At 37.3% G+C, this 25,471-nt stretch overlaps 1 protein-coding gene across 2 annotated transcripts in view; it reads left to right on the top strand.

Annotated features, from left to right (window-relative positions):
- LOC138704517 (trypsin-1-like) overlaps window positions 1–24,985 on the top strand; it is a 33,782-nt gene extending 8,797 nt beyond the window's left edge. For both annotated transcript variants that reach the window (XM_069832480.1, XM_069832488.1), the window contains exons 3-6: window positions 3,787–3,995; window positions 8,201–8,412; window positions 22,582–22,636; window positions 24,744–24,985. In XM_069832480.1, the coding sequence (XP_069688581.1) occupies window positions 3,787–3,995; window positions 8,201–8,412; window positions 22,582–22,636; window positions 24,744–24,841 (574 nt within the window). In that variant the 3' untranslated portion in view covers window positions 24,842–24,985. The remainder of the gene's footprint in view (window positions 1–3,786; window positions 3,996–8,200; window positions 8,413–22,581; window positions 22,637–24,743) is intronic.
- The last annotated feature ends 486 nt before the right edge of the window (window positions 24,986–25,471 follow it).

Below are 25,471 nucleotides of genomic sequence, written 5' to 3'. Positions count from 1 at the left end.
CGTAACTTTCTCAAGGATGTATTAGAGTATCTGAACCTTTTGAATTTGAGATCGCAAGGAAAGAATCAATTAATCTGTGTCGCCAGATATTGTTAAAAGCTTTCAGATGAAGATATCATTGTGGATGTCGCAGATCTCACAGCACAATTTTTATAATTTCTACGCCTTCAGTCATTGATCTCCTGTTCAACAGTGTAAAATACTGCAATGTTTTAAAAAAATCTCTGGGAAGAGTTCCATAGACGATTTAAAGATACTGAACTACTCCAGCTCAAGTTGGATTTGTGTCGGCAAAAATGAGAAAAAAAAAACACTTCTGAATTACGCGAGAAGTCAGGAATTTAAATTTGTTTCTAGAACTGTGATGATGCTCATATGAGTAGTACATGATTATGTAACAGTTAATAAAAATAATTAGGCCTAGGCTAATTATAGGCCTCATTATGTAAAACTGCTTAAGTTAAAGGGAAGCTATGTTTATTATTTGTTATATCCTATTTCATAATTAATTGCATTTATTAGAGAGGTACATGTTGCAAAATATGCTTTTATTTCTTGTTTTCTTGTATGAGCGTAACGCATTGTCTATTACTTAAGAGCAGTTTAATTAATCTTGCAGTGATAGGCCAATAGATTTCATTTTGCTCACCCCTTCTTGTTCACCGCTACTGCTTGTAGAACAGATTCATTGGAACCCGTGCGTGCTTGGGAGCACGTAGTGTCTTTCGCGTGCTCTGACCTTGACATCCCTTCGATAGGGACACATGGTATTTCTCGAAGTAAAGTATTCTTAATCAAGTTTCAGTCCAAGTTTACCCTAAATACCCCAACTGAATCCTCTATGCGCCTTTTTGTATTTTCAATGATGTTGGAAACCATTATTTACAAGTTCATAAATCAGGCATCTGATGGCACGCTCACTACATCTTAGGAATTGGCACACCAGAAGGAAACAGTACGTGTATTACTAGAGTAGGCTACAACAAAAATGTGGAATATTCTTCCACCAGAGGTTGACAAGTAGTATGAATTCAATGTGAATGCAAATTCATAAAAGATATTAGTATCATGACGGAATACGTGTAGCAGGGTATTGTGACATGCATCTCGTCCTGTTGATATCTCAATCAACCCAGCGACTCTGTGGGATTTAAGTACTACGTGTTCAGTTCAAAGTATGTCATGGCTCGCTGTATGCCGTCATGTGGCTAGCCGATGAGCGTAGAGAATTCAATCTTCTTACACTTCCGCAGAGGCGTATTATCTACATGCCAGAGAAGTTGCCTGGCAAGTACGGCTTTCATTCTGAAGAGTACGTACCGATACGTACGGTAACGCCGGTAGTGGCAGGAATGTGAACTGTTTGGAAACACGTACTGAGGTGAGTTTTTTTCTTACTGTCGGGATATGGGGAGAGGGTTAAGACGATTACTTCCGTATTTGTTGACATTAACTTCGACGGTCAACATGGACACGGAGCATTTGATTTGTGTTGTGGAATTTTGCGGTACGCAACCGATAACAAATACCCTGCGTACGACTTGCCCGCGCAAAAAACAATTCTTAAGAGGTTACAGTAGCACACAGACCGTACAGACTGCCATCTGTTGCTGCGACGTTCAAGTTATACCGTACACGTTCTCAAGTTCAGATTGAACGCCTTGAATAATAGGCAATTTCTCTGACATATAAGCTGAAATTCGCTTCAAATCACTGACTCAACAACAGTGACGTCATGACACACTTTGAAATGAACACCCAGTATATCCTGCATGCCGCGATAAACAACAGCGTGTATTATTATTTATTAACGTTTTTTCTACATGTTTCGATAATGCCCTACATTTGACTGACAGATAATGTTTACGACATTTCCGTGAAGTATTGCTTGTCATCCCCTGCGGTGGCTGAGTGGTCTAAACCATTAGTTCCCAATTGGTGGTCCAACCAATTCAGACGGTCCGTGACACTATTCACATAGAAACGATTTTCTTATTTTTTCACTTGAAAATATGTTTAATGATAGCTGTACAGGTGAAGTAACTTGTTTTATCTTTTCGATATACACGCTTTCTTGCACTCTTCAGTAGCCATAATAAGAATATTCTTACGTAAGACATATCAGAGATATAATAGCAATGCGTTGGGGTTTAAGGGGAAAAACAATTACTATAATTTTGTGAGCTACGTGGTTAAGAATTTTTCTTCGAATAGATAAAAAAATTTCTGTATGCTCAGGTGAACAAATTTTGCATATTTGTCTTTGGTAGCCTATTTAGCATATTATGCTTTCACATATATTATTAGCGATCTGAAGACTAGCCTTGAAGATAATAATGTGCTTATGTACGTTGAAGATCAGATTGAGCCAGTATTTTGTCGCAGGGTCGTAGAAAGAGAGGAAATCATGTGACAGTTAATTACTTAACGAGGCTCTTTTATTTAATTTATTTTAAACAGTTGTATAATATTACATAGACGTCCAATTCCTAACAAAATATTTTCAGAAAAGAGCTAAGACAGCTCAGCCACTAGACTTTACAGAGGGACGAGTAGAAGCGGGTGGGGGAAACGGGGATGCGACGTAGGCAAACAGACGACAGTACCTGTGCGAAAATGATTTAATATTGAAAGCTCTTTCGTCACTGGAAAATGCTAACATATTTCTTGAACGTACTATACTCACTAACTCAGTAGTTTACTATGACCGTAAGGCGACTCTGACTGCATACGCGGTCTTGGTTCTGTGTGGAGGATGGTTGGAAGTTTACTAGTAGAGGGGGTGAGAGTGAAGTATATTAAAAACTCAGGTACAATAAAAATTGAAGTAAAAATAAAATGATGTCCCTGTACATACTTGCATCTTACTTACTTACTGGCTTTTAAGGAACCCGGTGGTTCATTGTCGCCCTCACATAAGCCCGCCATTGGTCCCTATCCTGAGCAAGATTAATCCAGTCTCTACCATCATATCCCACCTCCCTCAAATACATTTTAATATTATCTTCCCATCTACGTCTCGGCCTCCCCAAAGGTCTTTTTCCCTCCGGCCTCCCAACTAACACACTATATGCATTTCTGGATTCGCCCATACGTGCTACATGCCCTGCCCATCTCAAACGTCTGGATTTAATATTCCTAATTATGTCAGGTGAAGAATACAATGCGTGCAGCTCTGCATTGTGTAACTTTCTCCATTCTCCTGTAACTTCATCCCTCTTAGCCCCAAATATTTTCCTAAGAATCTTATTTTCAAACACCCTTAATCTCTGTTCCTCTCTCAAAGTGAGAGTCCAAGTTTCACAACCATGTACATACTTGCAACTAGTTTGAGAAAACTGTTCACAATGAATTGAAAATGCACTGTGATGGCCTGAGTTCGTTCCGTAGGGAGAGACGGAAGAATACTGTACCTCTGATCACGAACCGGATTGTACTCTAACGCACAGGTAAACAAAACGCAACGCGCTACCTCACTTCGTCTGTACTCCGTTGCACTGTTAACTTCACTTCATTCTTAAGTTTTCTCGGATCCTAATCTGGTCATGAGACTAAGAGGTATGATCAAACACCACCGGAAGGATAAGTCTCTTGCATTGGAGAAACACAGATCCCACAAATGATGAACAATTGCCTGTCTGTCAGGCGTTACATCAAAGCGTTTTTGAGCGTTACTTTCTTACCTGAAATGATTTATTTCGGTCTACCCTATCATCCTCGAAATTTGTAAAAGTCATTTTACCGTACGCTGTAATATATTATAATATGATAATGACTGCTTCACAGGGTGTCTGGAGATAAAAACACTGCCAAATTCGGGGTGACGCTGGGTATTTACGACCGGTGCGCCAACGAATCGTCGCAACAGACGTTTGTGGTGAAGAACGTGACCTTGCATCCTAAGTTCACGTCGCCCACCGGCAATTACGACATCGCCATCATCACCCTGGATGAACCGGCCACCAACTTCACACCAATCTGTCTGCCTGGAAAGGGTGAGCGCTTCTGTATCCATCCGCACTATGATTCAATTATTGACTCACATTTCTATCCAAGTACAATTTATTCACCCAATTCAATCACTACCACCAATTCACTAGTTAGTTTTCTCACTCAGATGACTGAATCACCAATTCATCACCGTTTAGCCATTCACTCATTCATTTACTCATTGAACCATGTAACTCATTGATTTAGGCACCACACCATTTGAATTAACAACAAAGAAAACATTTTTGGAACAGTCACATTGTTGCAGTGTTCAGAAGTAATCTCCTCCAACATGAAGAACCGCCTCCACACCTCAGGGAGACGGCGGATGCAATTCTCAGCGTCTTGTTGTACTAATATTCGAACAGACTGCTCTACTACTGCTATAATTGCCTGTCTGGTTCTAAAGCGATCTCCTCTAAGTGATAATCCATGTGTCCACCTAGCCACGGTACGATATGGTGAAGTGTCTCTGCCACAAGCTTCCAGTAATGCTGTATGTCATTGTCGAGCATTCTTGCCTTATGCAATCTGAATTTTAATGAAGTATTTTTGTTTGTATTTGCTAAACATTTTAGAGCACTACAGGTAACAGCCTACAAATTAAACTCGCTACAAATATCTTATAAATGAGATTTTTGTCTTCAAACTCACAGATAACACACATCAGATGCTCTTCTTTCTCATTCTTATCAGCTTGAGCTGATAGCGCCACATACAAACATTGTTGCCACTATTGAATAACCCATGTACTTTGTACAATTTTCTAGTATATTTTAAGTTCTTATAGGATATAGAAGGCGATTTCAAATATTATGAGTCCCTAATGCACAAATACGAATTGTTGTTGTTTACAGTGGTTCTCAAACTGTGGGGCGGACCTCCCTTGTGGGGGGGAGGCGTCTTAGCTTGACGGGGGTGTGGGCGTCAAATAAATGAAAAAGACAAGATTTTTTGTTTTGCATTTGTATTTCAGATTTAAATTTTGAATTAAAAATATAATCAAAACGAAAACATTGCAATAAAACATTTCTAAGACATAGATCTAATGACTAATATGTGCCTACGTAAAGATTAATTTTTTTGGTCGTACAGAATTATCTGTTATGGTTACCATTGGTTATTAATGGAGAAACAAATTCGCTCCGGTGCCGGGGATCGAACTCGGGTCACCCGTTTTACTCACTGGGCGCTCTAACCACTGAGCTACGCCGAGGCTCAATCAACAGCACCGGATCGAATCTTTCTCCTTTGGTATTTTCCCTTAGTGGCCTTATTCCATGTTCGACATTATACAGGGTGATTCACGAGGATTTACCGTCTTTTACGGAGCTTATTTCCGAAGACATTTTGAGCAAAAAATGTCATATAAACATAGTTCCTATTCTCAATATTTTCAGAGTTACATTAATTTAAAGTTGTTTGTAAAATACGTTTTTTCTTTAGTTTGAAGGTAAAGGAATAATACAAATAGAGAATGAACCATTCAGAAGTATCATTTCTTTAATTGGCAAGTATTATGAAGCTAAAAATGTGCTGTGAACTCCTTAGTTGCTTCGTACAGATATCTTTTTTCTATTTTTAACTAGAAAATTACATTATTCTTACGCACTTATCACAACAATTATTACAAATCACACCACTTCCACCGACTTAATTATTTGCAGTTCAATTTTGCATCCTAATTTACAGTCTTGGAGAGTTTACAACACATCTTAAAAAATGTCGCCATCCGCTTGAGTACACTTGGCCGCACGCTTGTGAACGGCACTCGTCGCTCTACATAAGTTCATACGGCTATCTTTGATTTTCGTAGCGCTCGCGCTGGCTGCTGACTGCACGCTGACCAAGATCACGCGTTCACAGCAATGCGTTCCAATAACGAAACGTAACTCTGTAAATATTGAGAATAGGATCCATGTTTATATAACATTTTTTGCTCAGAATGTCTTCGGAAATAAGCTACGTAAAAGACGGTAAATCCTCGTGAATCAACCTGTATATTGACACATAATTATTTTAAGTCAACTGTCACTTAGTATGCAACTAAGGTATTACTAGGACTCGCCAGAAGAGAAATTTAATCCAGAATCTCTAATTTAGCTTTCGAAATCGTTAACGTCCTGGAAAACTCCGTCATGGGACACACGGCTTGAAGTCCCTTCCGGTGGACTTGCGTTCCGAATTTTTGAGTCCTGAAAAGTCTATCGGCCCCAATCGAGTTTGGACCCGCAAATCTTGGGTCTAGAGGAGAGCGCTTTACCCCTGGATCACTGGGAACGACAGTTGACTTATTGTCTTTTTTTTAATTACGTATATAAAAGTGAAAGAAAATATCCAGCAAGTCATTTCGAACATGTCGCAAGAAGAGATTAGTCGAGTATTTGAGAACAATTTTTTTATATATCAAAATTGCATTGAAGCAGGAACGTCTCTTGTGACACAGGTAAGATGCATGTGCTCCTTTTTAAGTTGTTTATACATTTGTCCGGCTAAACAAGTTTTTAAAATTATTATTATTATTATTATTATTATTATTATTATTATTATTATTATTATTATTATTACTGAATAATTTCAAGGGAAAAATTGTTCCGGGGCCGGGTATCAATCCCGGGACCTCTGGTTGAACGAACCAGCGCTCTGTCAACTGAGCTACCCGGGAACTCCACCCGACACCGTCTCAATTGTGTACGTTAACAGAAAACCACAATTCCAAGTCACACAAAGATTGTGTGCACTCGATGTGGGTCTCTGGCGTTTCGTCAGCCCACGCGAGTTGTGTGGATATAAAGGGAAAAGTTGAGACGGTGTCGGGTCGAGTTCCCGGGTAGCTCAGTTGGCAGAGCGCTGGTACGTTCAACCAGAGGTCCCGGGATCGATACCCGGCCCCGGAACAATTTTTCCCTTCAAATTATTCAAATCTGCTTTACAAGGCGCCTTAGCTGAAAGACTAGATTTGCATTATTATTACTGTTAGTATTATCATTAGTATTGATACAGTGATAATAGTTATGATTATTATTATATAATATTTACTTTAAACTACAAATACTTTGATAATTTTGTGATAATGGTACGATGATAAAATAAAAATGGTATGAAAAACCAAAATTCTTCGAGACTGCACGCCTCACAGAAGCTTTTGTTTATTGAAAATTTCACAGAATCTGTTCGAGGTCATTCCGGTTCTCTCTGATTAGAACTGTTAGTTAACTGACTGAACAGAAATTAGATCCACAATAATATTAATGATAAAGGTGGCGTGAAGGTGATGATTGATGGCGATGATAGATTCAATGGAGTGTCAGAGATGATGATAGGAATGACGATGACCGTAATATGTTAGTAAGTACCAATGATGATGATACACTATCTACCAAAAAGTAATTGGGCACTGGTTTTGCCAGTTTAGAACCTCGTGGTACCACCTCTTGTTGCTATAACAGCAGCCACCCTGTCAGGCATGCTCTCCACTGGTTTGTGCAGGATATCCACTGGAATATATCGCCATTCCTCTTGCAACATGGCACTCAGACAATGAAAGTTTGCCGCATCTCCCGAGACCTCAATCGCCGGTCCAATTCGTTCCAAAGGTGCTCGATGGGATTGAGATCAGGACTCTGTGCAGGCCAGTCCAACCGGTGAACATTATTGTCTGCATACCAGTGCAGTAGCCGCCGAAACTTGGTGCCAACTTCCATTGTCCAACTGAGTGCCATGTTGCAAGAGGAATGGCGACGCATTCCAGTGGATATCCTACACAAACTAGTGGAGAGCATGCCTGACAGGGTGGCTGCTGTTATAGCAACAAGAGATGGTACTACGAGGTTCTAAAGGGGCAAAAACAGCGCCCAATTACTTTTTGGTAGATAGTGTATAGTGAAGATGTGTTAGGGATAATTATGATTATGACATTGAAGCTAAGGAGAATGAAGGAGGGGAGAAAATGGTGCTGATGGTAGTATGGAGGTTGTGATATTTGGGGTGCTGATAATAAATTATCATGATGACGATGATTGTGATATTGATTATATTAACGATAACAAAGAAAGTGAGGATGAAAATGTGAGAAGAAATCAGGATAAAAAGAATTAGATTACGTTCAATTCGTTCATGCAATATATAAGCAGTTCCCTGGTTACAATATTCTGAGTCGCTTTGCAGAAAAGATTCTAGTTTGCAATCTAAATGTTAACGGATGTTGCAGCGGAGAGAAATGTGACACATCGCGTGGGCGAGATCCTAGGATTCGGGGAGATGGCGGAGGACAACAGCACCACGATGCCGTGCAAGCTGCAGAAGGCATACCTGCAGATCTTCGGCAAGGAGCAGTGCGGCAGGTTTGACTTGCCTTCCCATGTGACCAACCCGCGAGTGCTCTGTGCAGGCGTCGTGGGTGGCGGAGTCGATAGCTGTCAGGTAGTTCAGCATCATTGTCATTATGAGCGTATTCCGAATCTCAGCGCTGAGTAATCTGATGGCATCACGGTGTTCCGAATTTCACCGATGGCGTCATTGATCTCCACCGGTGTCGCACTGGTGCCATCAGCTTGCAGAGGTGGTGGCAGTCTCCATCAGCCGCCATCAGTGAATCTGATTGGTTCATGTATAGGGCGGGAATTAGCAGACGAATGACATCGTGCACTGTTGTGTCATGGCGGTGTGTTCTGCTTTAGTTCTGCTGTATTGTTTGTAATGAGCACAACGTAAAAGCAATATGCCAATGATTAATATTCAGGGAGAAAAATCCGCTCCGGCGCCGGGGATCGAATATTAATTGTCAATATTACAGATATCATTCTGTAGGACAAATTAATAAAAATATCTTTAATATTCTCATAGCTAGCAGTGCATATTTCTGTACAGATTATTGTGCACTTAACTGCGGAATCCCGGCCAAACAAGTCACTCAACTGAGTGCGCTCCTAATATAATGACAGTTGACATTGGACATATACATCAACATATATGCCTAACTTGGAGTCAGGCCAAAAGGGAAACATTCGGGGAGGAGGGTTCGGCGTAGCTCAGTGGTCAGAGCGCTTGGTACGTAGAACCAAGGACCCGGGTTCGATCCCCGGCGCCGGAGCGGATTTTTCTCCCTGAATATTAATTGTCAATATTAGAGATATTATTCTGTAGGACAAATTAATAAAAATATCTTTAATAATATGTTAATGGCTTTTGAGAGAACATGTCAACGGACCAGTTATTACTACCGGTTCAAGAAATAAATTGTTTATGCTCTCTTTTCTTTGAACGAGATGGCAGTAAGAAAATTTCGCAAAATCTTGCTAGCGTAGCACAGACAACAACTTATACAGTCGCCATGACAGCCATCGATCCTTCCAGCAGTTTTGTTCCTATTTCGCTGCAGCGTGACGTCATTGTTGTCCACCGGTCCGGTGAGATTCGGAATACGCTGAATGGCTAGGCTTTTTTGGTGCTATGAGAATGGAAAATATTTAGTTTTGTTATGTACTTAAAAGTTAAAAAATACGTTTCAAAACCTAGAAAATATTTTCTTTAAAAATGTGAACTGAATGTACGGTAGGGTATAAGAAGTATTCTCCCGAAGTTTGCAGTACCCTAGTCGATGAATGAAGAACTGTTGCAGTGAACGTAGGTCAAACTTACAGTAGGCATCGTAAAGCTGCGCAAATTGTTACGAAACACTTACCTATAGCCTAATTTGAAAATGGAAATTTCTAAGCTGAAGATTAGTAATTTTAGTGGCGTGCCGTCAATGGACTAGTAGGACTAGCCTAGTCCTCTAAGTATCATCAGCGTATAAAATTTATTACCTTTCATGTTTGAATTTTAAAAAGTTTCAAGACATGACAATTGACGACTTAGGCCCTAAATCTGTTTTATAAATTTAATATTTGTTCCGAATTAATTAATTTGAAACCAGGTGGCCCAAGTTTGATTCCCGGTCGGGATAAGTTACCTGGTTGAGATTTTTTCCAGGACTTTCCCTCAATCCAATATGAGCAAATGGTGGGTAACTTTCAGCATGAGTTCATTCATATGGAGCGGACTGTACAAACAGCCGCTACCGTAACTACTAGTCAACCGTGCACTCAAGCATTTTGTAAACACAGAGCTCTACGTACGATGCAGCTTAGCCTATAATCGATACTTCTTTCTGCCGTACTGATAATAGATGGACACATTAGCCAGAACCTCAATCAGAGGTAAATTCTTGGTTATAGTATCGTAATAATGGGAAAAGTGAAATGTAATGACAGTGATCGTTTGCGTCTTAAAGAATTGAAATAGGTGTTCACAACTATTGACAAATTTCTGTAAAGTCTGTAAAAAGAGTATAGTGGCAAAAGAGCGTTCGCAGGTAGCGCAACATTTAAGTGGACGTAAGCACATAACAGCTGTTATTAATTATTTTAATATGCGTGTTCTTTTAGAGAGTAGTGGATATAATCATAGGTAGGGAGGGGTGAAACCTACAGAGTAGGATTTGTTTTAGGTACAAAGCACGTAGGTCAGAAGACCCATGCATTAGATTTTAGAAAAAAAACTATGATACTATAAAAATCTGTATGTATAATATCACTCAATAAATCTATCTATCTATCTATCTATCTATCTATCTATCTATCTATCTATCTATCTATCTATCTATCTATCTATCTATCTATCTGTCTGTCTGTCTGTCTGTCTGTCTGTCTGTCTGTCTGTCTGTCTGTCTATCTGTCTATCTATCTATCTATCTATCTATCTATCTATCTATCTATCTATCTATCTATCTATCTATCTATCTATCTATCTATCTATCTATCTATCTATCTATCTATCTATCTATCTATCTATCTATCTATCTATCTATCTATCTATCTATCTCTATCTGTCTATCTGTCTGTCTGTCTGTCTATTCTATCTGTCTATTCTATCTGTCTGTCTATTCTATCTGTCTGTCTGTCTCTCTGTCTGTCAATTTGTCTGTCTGTCTGTCTATCTGTCTGTCTCTGTCTGTTTTCTACTTCCATTTATTGTAATAGCAGCTGTAATAGTACATCTGCTATTTCTACACCAGACAGGATCAAATAATCCTACAGGATTAAATAGAAATATTGATAAAATTCCATTTCATCCTTATTTCACAATTAAAGATGTTGTAGGATTTTTAATCCTAATTATATTATTAACAATATTATCATTAAAAGAACATGAAAAAAAGCTAAAACAGAAAAACTCATAGATAAAATACTCATTATTAAACCTAACTGTCTTAAAGTAGATAAAGTCTGTCTGTATGTCCGTCCGTCCACCTACCTATCTACCTACCTACCTATCTAAAAAAAATTCGGCCAGCTAGGCAATCTTTACTTGGTGAATGCATATAGAGCAGGTATGCTCATTCGCTGACTCCCGATTACGTTCTGTAATCACAACCTTCCAATGTAGAGCGTGCTGTTCCTCATTCGAAGCTCGACGGATGACTGCGGAAGGCAATTCAAGTACTTAGTAACGCACGAACAGTGCGGCACAATGACACAGTCAAAACCTTCTGTAAGCAAACGATCATTCCGTACAGTGTGGGAGGAAGACTATTAATTGTTTTCCGTTCGGTAAAGTGTTTACTATATTGTAAGGCACGTTACGAATACTGCTGAGCAACATAAAACGACATTATACGCTCTGCCATCCAGAACATGCCGAAGTGACAGGGAAGCTGTTTTCTGTAATATGTATTCATATACCAACGTTATTATTATTACTATTATTATTGTTATTATTATTATTATTATTATTATTATTATTATTATTATTATTATTATTATTATTCATATTATTAGTGGTAGTGGTGGTGGTGGTGTTGTTGTTGTTGTTGTTGTTTTATTCCAACAGAAATATATGTTATAATTAAATAATTTTTCAGAGGCATTACAGTTTCAAGAATTGAAAGCACTTAATGAAAGGCCAAACATTGAAGAGAGCTGAACAATTTAGTCTATGTTTAGGAGCAAGTTCTGTAGTGTGTTGGGAATTAGCTAAGGCACTAAAACCCTTCACGGATGGTGAACTTGTAAAGAGATGTATGATGCCTGAACAAAATATAGTTAATTATATCTCCGTACTGGAACAACTCAAATTTGAATTCACAGAACATAGATTTGGTGATTTTAGACGTATGGAAAGTGATATTAATCTTTTTGTTAATCCTTTTATAGTAAATTTAGTACAATCTGTGAGAGTGCAGTTCCAGGACGAGTTAATTGATTTACAAAGTAACGTAGAATTGAGAACTAAATGCAGAGAATATGACTTGACAAGCATAGAAGTATTAAAAAAATTAACAAAACGAAATATCCCACGATGGGCTTATTCTCTACCACTATGTTAGCTACCTTTGCCTCGACATATGTGTGCGAAGAATTATTTTAGAGAATGAAAGTTGCTAAATCCAAACAGATCCCGATTAACAGATGAACATCTTTTTGAGCCAGTTGCGCATTGCAATAAATTCGTTGGAAATAGATTTCCGATTACTTGCAGAAAAGAATCCCCATGTTGAACAGACCGCAATATATGGTGGAATATGAAAATATCATTATCGATGATATAATATCATAACTATATTAAATATAATAAGTAATGTAATAACTGAATATTACAGTGTATACTCTTTCCTTTTTCAAATTCAGTTTATTATCTATATTTGTAAGAGTATGAGAGCGATGCCACAGGCGGTGCTGCAATGTAGTTGCGGAGCCCAGTTCCTACACTGTGTGTGTTATGCAGTGCAGCATCATCCGTGTAATCGGCGCTTTTACAATTTTGAGCATACCTGATATAGAGTGTTAATTGGGAGGCCGAAGGGAAGAAGACCTTCGGGGAGGCCGAATCGTAGGTGGAAGGATAATATAAAAATGGATTTGAGAGAGGTGGGATATGATTGTAGAGACTGGATTAATCTTGCTCAGGATAGGCTTATGTGAGGGCGGCAGTGAACCTCCGGGTTCCTTAAAAGCCATTTGTAAATAAGTATAATAATGATAATATTAAAATAGCATATTACGATACAAGGTTGGGAAATGCTTTTCACAAAATCGAGGAAAGTTCAAAAACGAGCAGAGCGAGAAATTTCCTCGAATTTGTTATGCACTTCACAAACGTATATTGTACAACACTTTTTGCACGATTGTATTTTTAAAATTGCAAATAAATATATTTTGCATTGAAAATTTAGAGCAATATTATTCCAAAGCCTTCGCAAAACTATACTGTAACAATAGCAGTAACAATAACTGCAATGTATGTTATGAAGAATGTTTTCCCTAGCAACAAGTTTCTGTGTGGGAATTCTAACTTTCAAGGGCTAACAACAATAGCTGTAAATACAACAAAAGAAAACACTTTCGTGCAAAAATAATATACTAGGTTCAAAAAGTTCCCGGAATTTTACTACCATTTTTCGTATTAATATATAACAAGGGATATTATACATTTGTTTTGTTGGTAACATTCATGATGTCATTTCCTTAAAGTTTGTTGATAATGGCAATTATTGGTTTTGAGTTGTAGGCAATTGTTTATCATAGTGTTTCGTTTGTTCGTCGCATTTTGTAATTATGTCCACAGAGCAAAGTACAAACATCAAGTTCTGTGTTTTGCTGGGGACATGATCAGTATGGCTGATGAAGATGGTGATTTCTTAAACAAAATGAAACTGGTGCTACTTGTACGACCCAGTCCCTAAACGACAGTCATCTGAGTGGAAATCGAAAACATCTCCTCGGAAGCAAAAATGTCCTAGGGACACTTCCAAAGGCAAAGTTATTTTAAATATTATGTTTTATTTAACGACGCTCGCAACTGCAGAGGTTATATCAGCATCGCCGGATGTGCCGGAATTTTGTCCCGCAGGAGTTCTTTTTCATGCCAGTAAATCTACTGACATGAGCCTATCGCATTTAAGCACACTTAAAGCAAAGTTATGTTGGAAGTTTTCTTCGACTCTCAGGGTCTCATGCACCATGAGTTCATTCCAGAAGGTCGTACTGTAACGAAAGAATTGTACGTAGAAACCCTCCGTCGCCTCTGGGACGCAGTGAGAAGGAAACGTCCAGAAAAGTGGGTAGAAAACAACTGGTTCCTTATGCATGACAATGCACCTGCTCATCGCGCAATTATTGTAAAGAATTTTCTTGCCAGGCACAACATAACTGCTTTGGATCACCCACCATACTCTCCTGATCTCTCACCACCTGATTACTTTCTGTTTCCCCGTCGGAAAAGTCATCTGAAAGGACGGAGATTCAATGCTGAAGAGGTTATCGCAAACGCGACGAGAGCACTAAGACGGGTTTCACAAAATGGCTTCCAGGCCTGCTTCCAGGAACTCTACACGCGTTGGCAAAAGTGTGTTGTTGCGGAAGGCAACTATTTTGAAGGGAATGCTGTAGAATAGTGTTTAAGGTACGTTGTTTCTATGATGCTAGCAAATTCCGGGAACTTTTTGAACCTAGTATGTATTTACTTCCATAATAATTACACTAATTTCAGATAAATTATATAAATGATCATCAGAGACCGGAAGTTTGGCAGAATGTCTTTTAAAATGTGTTAAATCTATCTTCGTTTTGAAAGTAAATCTGTACGAATTATACCTTTGTGATTGAAACGTCACTGTTTATGTTGCCCTTTTCTGCCTTTTTAAAATATAAATGCCTAATTTACAAAATAAATTTATTTTTTGCCTTTATTTGATTACTTATCTATTATTTATTAATTTATTATTTAAATTGCCTACAGGTGTATTTTAATTTATTTCTATAACCGCTACAATAAAAGTGACTTCACCGAATGTATATTATTGTCTTTCAGTCAGTTCATATTCTCTTTGCAACAATGAGTGCTGCCGTGCAAAAATGTATAACAGTAAGCGTTTTAATTATCGCTTGTGTTTATTTGACAATGCAACAATGAGTACGGGTCTAACGGTTATTTTTCTTTCAGTTTTCATTGCGACGTTGTTGTAGCTAGCTAAATATTTCATATTGCAACATATCAGACAATCAAACACAAAAATGCACTTTCCAAGGCTACTAGGAAGAAGATTTCTTTGCTTTCAACAGTAATTGCAACATTGAGTCGAATATCTCAATTTGCATTCGACTTATGTAAAGCTTTTCTTGCTGCCGAAATCCCTTTGTGGATAGTGCAAGGTTTTGGGTCTATTGCAAGATTTTTGTAATTGCCTTTTATTGCGTATTTTAGCTATTTGTAATGCCTTTTTGCCTGCCTATTTTAACTATTTATGATACCTTTTTGCCTGCCTATTTTAATGATGCATAATGCCTGAACTTCCGGTCTCTGCTGATCATCTATATATATAATTTGAACTGGTAATGGAAATTACGGGAAAACGGCTGGACGGATTTCAATAAATGACCCCTCAATTTGAAGCTTGGAACTCAAAGTTTTTCGGAAAAGTAGTAGTTTTCAGTGAAATGTCAAGTTTTAAACATAATTTTCCAATTTTCCAAAATCCATCTGTTGTCAGTTTTGAGAACTAATTTTACTGAATCACTGCCGACTTGATTGAATTTCAGAACAAAACACACACTACAATAAACAATAGGCTATTACACGAAGGCAATGACCTGCAGGATTGCCGAAATATTTAGAGCTCAATTCAATTTGTTATTAAAAACTGATTCTGCAGTGTATAATTTTCTGAGTACAGCTGTGTATTGGATATTCAAATCTACGAAACTTGAGATGGTTTGATGACATTATTACCATTAGAAATTAAATATTATTATAGTTAATATCATGATGCGTCTATTTTTAATTAATTGTACATAATATTGATGCTATATTGATGACATGAAAGTGAAACGTTTTGAGGTTATGTAAGTAAATGTAGAGAATATCTTAATTTAGATCTTCATTTCTATAATTTACTGAGTGGCTGTTATATATAACTACAAAACTTAAGTAAGATAATAATATTGTTATTAAAAATCAAATATTTTTATACTTGTATTAACCAGTGGGGTTGGGTCTTTTTCATATACTTAATGGCGGTGTAGTGTAGATATTGATATGTGTCATTGTCTTCAGTACTGGCTCGAGAGAGCGCAAAAATTACAGTTCCTAAGGAAAGATCAAAAGGTATTACTTACTGATAAAATAAGTGGCCTAGAAAATTTTGTAGTCTCCAGATCATTTCAGCAAGATCTCTTAGTAGGATAAAATGATTTTACGCTCTACATTTCAAGTTCTACATGCAGCAGCTATACGAAAATGCTATTGTTCGAAAGCTTAGCAAACCTGACATTTTTTTAACTTTCGCTTAGTACAATCCACAATGACCTGAAATAGCTACTGCTATCGTCCTAACATTGATACTTGCGTTTTCGCGTTGAAACTCAAAAACTGAAGTTGGATAGGTTCAAGATAAAGTATTTGGCCTAAAAAAATCCATTCAGAGGGAGTATGTTTCATTATTATGGAAGCAAATAACTATTAAAAAGACAAGTATTCTTCATTGAAAATAAATCTGAAAAATTTTTATTTGAACGTTTAACGAACTTAGTTTGCAGCAGTATTTGCTGCACAAGCCACTAGTACTGTTATATTCGTTTACTATTACAAACTATCAGAATGAAAATGTATAAATTAAATCACAGGGTGATAGTGTAAGGAATACGCCACTGTATGTTTACATTAAAAACTCCGACCGCTGCATGAGGGTAGGACGGGTAGGTAAAGCAGTTGAGTGTAGTCGCGCAAGGAATTCACTCACTTCTGCATGCTTGCTATAAGCCAGTTTCTTTCTTTACTTCGTTGGTCTTGTCGAAGTGAACTAGCAGTCTGTTAGTTGAAGTTGGCTACTCACCTCTATTGGGACTCTTGTCTGAAAACCTGCTGCGTCAGGTTAGGGTAAGTGTCTGGTAAATCTTTTCATTGCAATGTTGAATCAGTTATTTTCGAATTTAATATTTAACCATGCCACACTTCATTCCTAAGCAATTATTTTGTAATTACGCCGTAACTATGCATAAGCCTACATTCTTTCATTCCTTTTTTGTCATTACTAATAAAATCGTTTTATTTGTCAGTTCAGTAATGCCATTCGTATTTGTTCGATCAGTGTTCATGTATTAATTAAACTTATTTATATTTGGTTGTTTCTATTATGTCATCTATCGTATCGTATCGATGGGTTGAAACGATCAGTCGATGATAAAGCTACTGAACCGAAAATGTTCAGCAACTAATCTCACCGACTAACTTCTGTCGTTCTGTAGTTGTGATGATACCGAAAAGTGAAGCTGTATTTTGCTACTCTTTCTTTTGAATACTGAAAAGAAGCGTAGATAAGATAATATCATGTGATTCTATAATAATGAGTAGGCCTACTTGGCTTAAAAAGAAATTGTTCCATGCACTTAATGATGATTTTTACGTGAAGACAGTGGGAAATGTCATTATTTTCGAATGTGAAAGAAATCTTTTGATAAATTAATGGATTACAAGCTAGATATTATGATGAGGAAGTAAGTACTCCCATATTAGAAACATGCTATGACTGTAAAATGGATTATGTTCTTAACAGAAAAGTTATGTTCGAGATTTTTTTCTGAAATTTAATTACTGTAGTTACGTGCAAGTATTAAAAAATTAATTCTTTTTCTTAATTTTAAAAAGTAACTAACATAGCAGATATTATGTAACTAATTTTTTGATTTCAAACCATATTTTCTTTGACATTTAGGAAAATATTTTGAGTTGCATTTTTGCGCCCGTATAGATATGTGTCTTGCTTCCAAGTACGGTTTTTTTATATCAAGTCTACCTCTGTGGAGTAACGGTTAGTGTGTCTGACAGTCAAATGAGCGGGCCTGGGTTCAAATCCTGGTTGAGACAAGTTACCTGGTTGAAGTTTTTCCGGAGTTTTTCCTCAACCAATTGAAACAGAATTACTGGGTAACTTTCGGCGTCGGACCTCTGATTCATTTCTGTATCATTAATACGCATATCATCATCCATACCATAGCCCGGGTTAAGTCCATAGCGTGCTGTACTTGTATAAGAGCGCGGTCGTTCGGCTATCAAATCATCCACAGAATAGGATTGGTAAGCACAATAAGCCTCAGGCTGCAGTGTAAGCCTACGAATCCCTCCTCCGTACAAAAAGAGAGGGAGAGGGAGGGGGAGGGGGAAGGGGAAGGGGGGAGAGGGAGAGAGAGATTTTTTTTTATTAAAGAAATCGGTTAAACGAGCGTTGAGCGACTTCCGCCGATTTTGGAATAGACACTGACGCACTTAGGTTAGGTTAGTTTAGGCTTTTATTATCCCGTCAAGATGAAGGTGAAAGCGATTGAGTGTGATTTTTTGTGTTCTATGTTGGCAGTTCAAGTGCATCGGTGTCCATTCCAAAATCGGCGGAAGGCGCTCAACGCTCGTTTCACCAACAAATCCCTAGAAAGGTGTTGTACAAGGAAGCTATTAGTAACATCATCATCATCATCATCATCATCATCATCATCATCCACAGGGATTAGGCCTTTCGACCTGTTCCGTCCTTTCAAAGAAATTGATCTCTCCATCTTTTCGTAGGCCTTCCTCTGTCTCTCTTGCCTTTGGGCTTGTACTGTAGAATCTTTTTAGGAATACGGTATTCTGGCATTCTTTGTATATGTTCATAATATTTTTCTTGGTATTCTTTTATTTTATTGTTAAAGCTGAATATGTTCAGTTCGTCTCTTATCGTTTCATTTTATTGTCTGTCTGTTCTTCTGCATCCAACTACCGATATAACAAATTTCATTTCTGATACTTCTATTTTGTGTTTTTGGTTTTCTGTTAGGGTCCAGCATTCTGAGCCATTCAAGAGAGATGGGGTTGCCAAGACTTCATAAAACTTCAAAATGGTTTCTTTCCTTGTTTTGTTTAATAGGGTTCTTTTAATCGTTCCACATACTTGATTAAAATTTTATAATTTTCTTTGTTGACCTAATTCTCTTGTGTTTCCAATTTCACAGCCCAGGTATTTAAAATCTCTTACTTGCTCTACTATATTGTCGTTAATTAAAATTTTACATCGTACCTGTGTTTTCCCTTGGAAAGCTAAAATTTTTGTTTTTGTCGGAGATATTGTTAAATTATAGCTTGAGGCTGTGATTTGTAATTCATATATTAGTTTCTGAAGACCATCCCCTTAGTAATATTAATACTGTACATAATTTTATTGAAGACACTTAACTGACTATAGCTATACTGCTGTAGTAACAGTAGCAGTTATAGCAATAGTAGCAGTAGCAACCAGTCTTCTATACGAGTACTCTGTCCGCTCTTGGAATTGGGATGGAATGGAATTTACGGGAGGGGGGGGCAGCCCCCTCCGTGCGTTGCCAGCCGGCGTTCGGGGAATGCTATGGAATGATGACGAAATGAAAAAATATTGACAGAATGATGTAGGTGATGGAGGAACGGGAGAACCCCGAGAAAACCCCAACTGCGACCTTATCCGCCACAAGCATCACTACGAATTTTTCAATGAAAAATCCCAGGCCTGACCGGAACTCGAACCCAGCCCGCCTGCGTGACATGTTAGATGTCTGAATACTCAGCCGGAGCAGGGGATCTGTCCGCTCTTTGTTTTGGTCCGAATGTAAACATTAACCACGTGTCGGTGACCTCAAGACATTGTACTCGTAGAGAAGTTTAGCAGTGAACCTGTAATATGTTAAACAATACATCATCCATGACTTATTTTTTGGTCTGGTGTTTGGCGGATGGATAAGATTTGTTTTGTTTACTTTGGGACCCAGTCTAAGAGTGAACGGAGTATAGTGTGAACTACACAATTTAAAACAATGCTTCACCTCGAGTAGGCGCGGCTGCAATCTCAACAATTATTTTAGACAGTGGACTGCATATGACTGTTGACCAGTTTGACGAGTGCAGTTGTCTCATGTGAAAGGGACTGACTCGCTGGCTGGCGTTTCGAGGGCCTAACCCGGACTATGAACTAACAACTACCGTGGTAGGTTAGGAGCAAGCAGCTAATTTCCTGATACGATGCTGCACTGAGGCGTGGGTTTGAAGCCTGCTTATGCTGATTATCTGTTTGATTTCTTTCTGAGGTTTCCCAACTACAGAATAAGTTATCGTCAGTATGGTTCACCGAAGTACTCTCGGCTCCACAAGTAAAGAACCCTGGCCCCACACCACTTCTGCACAGATGGCAGTGATTGACAGGCCAGTTAGGGGAAGTAGACGTGCTAAAACTTTCAGCTGTTGCCACGTTTGCGCTTGGCTTGATTCATTAAATGTATTTTCTTTTGCAACTGGTTGGATTCTTCTAAAAATGGAAAATTCACAACACAGCATTCTCGGCGGTCTCCTGGCGGTATCTTTGTCCACAGTTTCACTAATTGGGGGAGCGTGTCAGTCAGATTTATGGCTTCCTGAACCCAACCCTGCAACGAAGGTTCTTTACTTGTGAAACCAAGAGTACCGATACGCGGTCCTTGGCAGGATTGCTGTTGCGGTCGCCAGAATTAGTGCCGTACAGTGCAATGAAACTACAACATATTTACCTTGTAACAGATGCCGAAAATATCGGCCATCTTGTCCCACCAAAATATAAATACGTTTTCGTTCACTATCCACAGTTCTTCCACTGAAATTACTATAATTTCAAACTCAATGTTATCTTTCAGTTTCTGGTCATTTTGTGCCGCGACAATGATGGTGCCCATACTGATGTTATGGATCACTAAACAAGCTGAAACATAAAGTATCAACCATTGTTACATCTGCTATGACATGTTGAAAATGGATTCACATCAACATACAAACAAGGGGGGTGACAAGACTTGCGGACCTAACTGTATTATGATTCATAATCTATGCATACCTGCTCGCAATTCTACCCTGCTTATGCATTCACGTGACATAATAGATGTACCAGAAGAAACTACTCGATCCGCTGTACGTTTGAGAACAGAAATCCGCTGCCTGCTTATTAAAGATTCCTTTTTGTAATAGGTACATGATATTTTAATTCCCTGAGTTATCCACATGTTTTTCCTATGAATTTTTTACTACCTTTACATTAATTTAAATAATTCGTAAATGTAGTGAAAAATGTATTAAATTTACTATTAACATGATCCCTTTTTTGGTTTTAAATTAACATTTCGAATTTTTTTTACTGACATCGAAGATACTTGGAATATGTGCATCATGATTTATTAAAGGTTTTGTTGATTAGGAATGCAATCTACTTCCGTTTATAAATTTATTATTAATGGCAGTGCAACTTTAGAGAAATAATATGCTTATCTTGATAGATGTTCCTACTCATTAATGATTCCTTTTTGTAATATATATTTTAATTCCAGCTTGTTTTCTGGTTGGGAAACTTACTGTGTAATTAAGATTATAGGCTAAGTTTTAAGAAGTGAGTTTAGTTTACTTTTCTATCTTTCTCATAGATAATCTATGTTCATGTCACCAGAGATCAATTCCGTATGTGGATTGTAAAGTCTTTTCAGTAATGAATCTAAGTTGGTTATAAATAGACAGTGGATGCGGGATGACTTATCGTTGAATGTAAGTGCACATTTACTATATGTTACATTTTTTTCATTAAGACCATTGGCTCAACAGGTTTTAAACGTAGACGACGTCAACATGCTACTGTATCTCCGTACAGTCAGAAGGAAAAGAAAAATAACGTACTGTAGTACATACCTTGCAAGGTTCAGTCCTCGTCATCATTGATGCAATAACCAGCGTTGCAGTATACGACGATGTATTCTCGTAAGTTGTCAAAGCTGAATCGTCTTCGCCTAACGCTTAAACAGTTTTTTTTATCGAGAGAATTTCTGAAGAAAACCTCTAAAATGGGGATCACTCAATTTCTTTAGAGGAATATTTGTACTGAGCATCATGTTGCACGTGTCGTTAGAACCGCACAACTAGATGATGATGATGATGATGATGATGATGATGGTTCCTCAGATTTCATTTCAACGCATTGTACTGTTGCAATGTTTCTCTATAGCCTGAGTTGTGGTTTTTATTTCAATTTTACATACATTACACACGATATTGTCTTCGTTAATGCATAAAATGTCACTCTCATACTTTTTAATTGCATTTCGTATCTCTGAGCGAATTTAACGTTTTGCCATTATGAATGGATCAGCACAACATATTCAACGCGTACTAAATACTTGAGCAGGATAACACAACTGCACACATTGCGTTGCAATGTTACTATGAACGATCGGGGTTCATTCGTTTTGTACGCTGCTGTACTCGCCAGGTACACAAAAGACGGACGGCGCGGCACGTGCCATATACTCTGATACGAAACAACTTCACTTTTCCTTAAGTCACCCCGCATCCACTGTCTAGTTATAAATCTTTTTTAAAATCTCCCATTGACTGACAGATAGACAGACAGATAACAAAAATAATAATATTAACAATAATAGTGCTAATTATGACATTAATAACAGTCCGTAGAGTTTAAAGCAGGTCGTAATGTATTTCACTTAAATTGGAAATAAGCCAGCTGAGCTTCTGTCTCTCTTACAGGGTGACAGCGGTGGACCCCTGCAGCTCATGGACGACGGCGCCTTCGTTTTGGCGGGTGAGTTTCCTGAAGAGTTTTGTGACATCCAAATTACATTTTATTATGCATACTGATTATTCATGGTATAGATTTTATCCATTTTCATGTTTAGTTGGAAAGAATGGAAAAGTATCTGTAATTGAATCGGTAAAGTGATTGATACAAACTGGAGGACTGTGGATTAGAATCTAGAATGGGTGTGTTTATATCCCCTTGCAGTTATCTTTTTTTCGGGATATGAATATGTGGACGTTTGCATTCATGCCTCATATACTATCCTCAACACAGCACAGGATACGAATACAATATTGTTACACTTTCTTGTTATACGAAGTAAAAAGAAGTACGTCTACGGTATTGTGGTGCCGAGAAAACAGATTCCATGTTTTTCGCGTAAATACACGTTTTCAGGATCCCCATGCTGAAAATGTGGTTTTCGTCATATTTTTTTCTGTATGTGTACAATGATTTCCCGTAAATGGTCGTCGAATTTTGTTCATGTTAATTATTCATAGGTTAATTTATACGGGAATTATTCACATGGTTCAGACATAATATAGACCTACAAGTAATATAAAACAATTCACTTCATATTTTAATGAAATAATAATATATAATCATTTTAGTAAAGAATTAATGGATCACAACTTGTAGTCGAAAACACAGTGACAGTTCATTTCAAGATACAATACATCACATGATTTTCATCGTGATTTTTTGTATTACATAGAATAAACTGACAAATGAAACTGCACAGTTCGCATCTAACAAATATTGTAGTTTTTAAAAGAAATTAATTATTACACAGGATGTACCAGAAATGGAAGGCAAACTTCAGGGATGTGTTTCATATACGGAAAGCAGGAATAAATTGTTACGTTATCATGGATCCAGACACACATTAATTTTTTATATAGTTGTGAAGGTGTGTTTTTCCTAATTGAGTCTCGAAAACGTCCTCATGCCCCCTGTACGTTGCGTATTATTTAAAAAGCTACCATGAATATTTTTAAAATTTTTCTCCCCAGACAAAATAAACCATAGTTTTCAAATAAATACGAAGTAAAAAATTCAGGGCATTTAAATCAGGTGAGCTTGGAGGTCAAGCAATTCGTCCTCCCTTACTTATCCAGTTATCAAGACAAATACTGTTTAGATACGCTGGAGCGACAATGCCATTTTAAACGAATTCACGTACCTTATTTGGGGTTGTAAAAAATGACTTTAGTATACAATTTTGAAAAAGAAAATTTATGTTCTTATTTGGTGCATAGTAAATGATTCAATTTACATTTGTTTGGATTGTAGTTCAAGAAGGTAAACTATAAGCTTTAATATTTTCCGCAATACGGTAAAGGAATTGAATTGATGCGAAAATTATGGAATGAAGTGAGAAACTATGTCATCCTCGTAACACATTTTAGTCGTTGAAACAATTGATGACTTCCTGAACGATTTATTTGGAATTAAATAAATTATGCGCATAATCATTTATAAGAATTTTATATGAGAAATACATTATATAGACACTCGTATGATAAACGTTCTCTGAATTGTGGGAATAAATTCTAAGGAAGACATAGTGTTCGTTACAAAAAAGTAGAGGCATTTTTGGAGAAGTGAGAGGTTTTAGATGTTTTCGCAGAATACTAGATATTTCAGATAAAGTCAAATACAAGTGACTTCATGTGATACAGAATGAAGTTTAACCTAGTACCAGAACACAAGCAGATATTTAATAATAAATAACATGTCGCTTTGATTCTCAATAGCTAAAATGAAGAAATGAAACAGTGTAACAAATGAGAATTTTAAGAAAGTGTCATTAAAATTTAGAATGTATCTTTTTGTTAATAAAATAAAAATAAACTTTCACGACCAAATGACACATTTAAAATTTCATTTTCTTCTTAATATTAATGCCGTTGAAATCCACCAATTTAGATAATTTAACGTTTTAAATTATACTTTTGACCTTAATAGTAAAGTACGAATAATGAAGCCCATAGATATTAAAGAGAGATCTTGATAATTGAAAGATAAGGAATATCGCTCTGAAGTAGTGCGATTATTTACTTAGGAACTTTCACTGTATTTTTAACAAGAATTTTGATATTTTCAACAGGAATTGTGTCCTATGGATTTGGTTGTGGCAAGAGCGGATATCCCGGTCTCTACACGAACGTGTTTTATTTTCGTGACTGGATAAAAGAAAATACATAAAATGGCATCACTGGTATTCGAACATTTTCAATAATTAATTGAAACATTGGCTGGATATAATGCATGGGAACTGCGTTTATTTGTACAGAAAAAAAATACTTGTAGCATATCGAACAAGAAAATAAAAGACAGCAAAAGTTAGAACATGTACTGTATGTGAGAAACATTTTGGAAAGTGTTTGGAAAATATGTGTTAATGTTGCTATTTAATTTTCATAACGTTATGACATTTCCCATTTTCCCCCTTTCTTCAGTTTGTCACCATGTGTGTGGAAGGTAAGGTAGTACCACAGTCTACTATATACAGTCGCGAAGCTTGAGGTGATTTTTTTCAAATCTCGCTATAAAGCGCTCCAAGCGGTTAGCAACTAGAAACAATAGACTGTCCACTGTCGACTTTGGATTTAGAGTCGACTGTGTCGTATTTCTATCGAGTGCTAGGTCGTTGCGTATTTTGCATTGATGCTCGTGAAGAAAAATCCTAACATCTATTTCTTATTTTACTTCTAGATGCAAAAAGTGGTTAATAAACAGCAGGAGGGAAGATCTAATGACAGAGAATGAAGCATATCTTTATAATAATATAAAGTTTTGCTCTCTTCATTTCGAAAACACACAATTTATGAATGA

Source organism: Periplaneta americana, chromosome 1 (assembly GCF_040183065.1).
Source record: "Periplaneta americana isolate PAMFEO1 chromosome 1, P.americana_PAMFEO1_priV1, whole genome shotgun sequence".
In the NCBI taxonomy this organism is placed as follows: domain Eukaryota; kingdom Metazoa; phylum Arthropoda; class Insecta; order Blattodea; family Blattidae; genus Periplaneta; species Periplaneta americana.
Note: the sequence above shows the minus strand (reverse complement) of the source record. Positions and strands in the feature narration are given on the sequence as shown.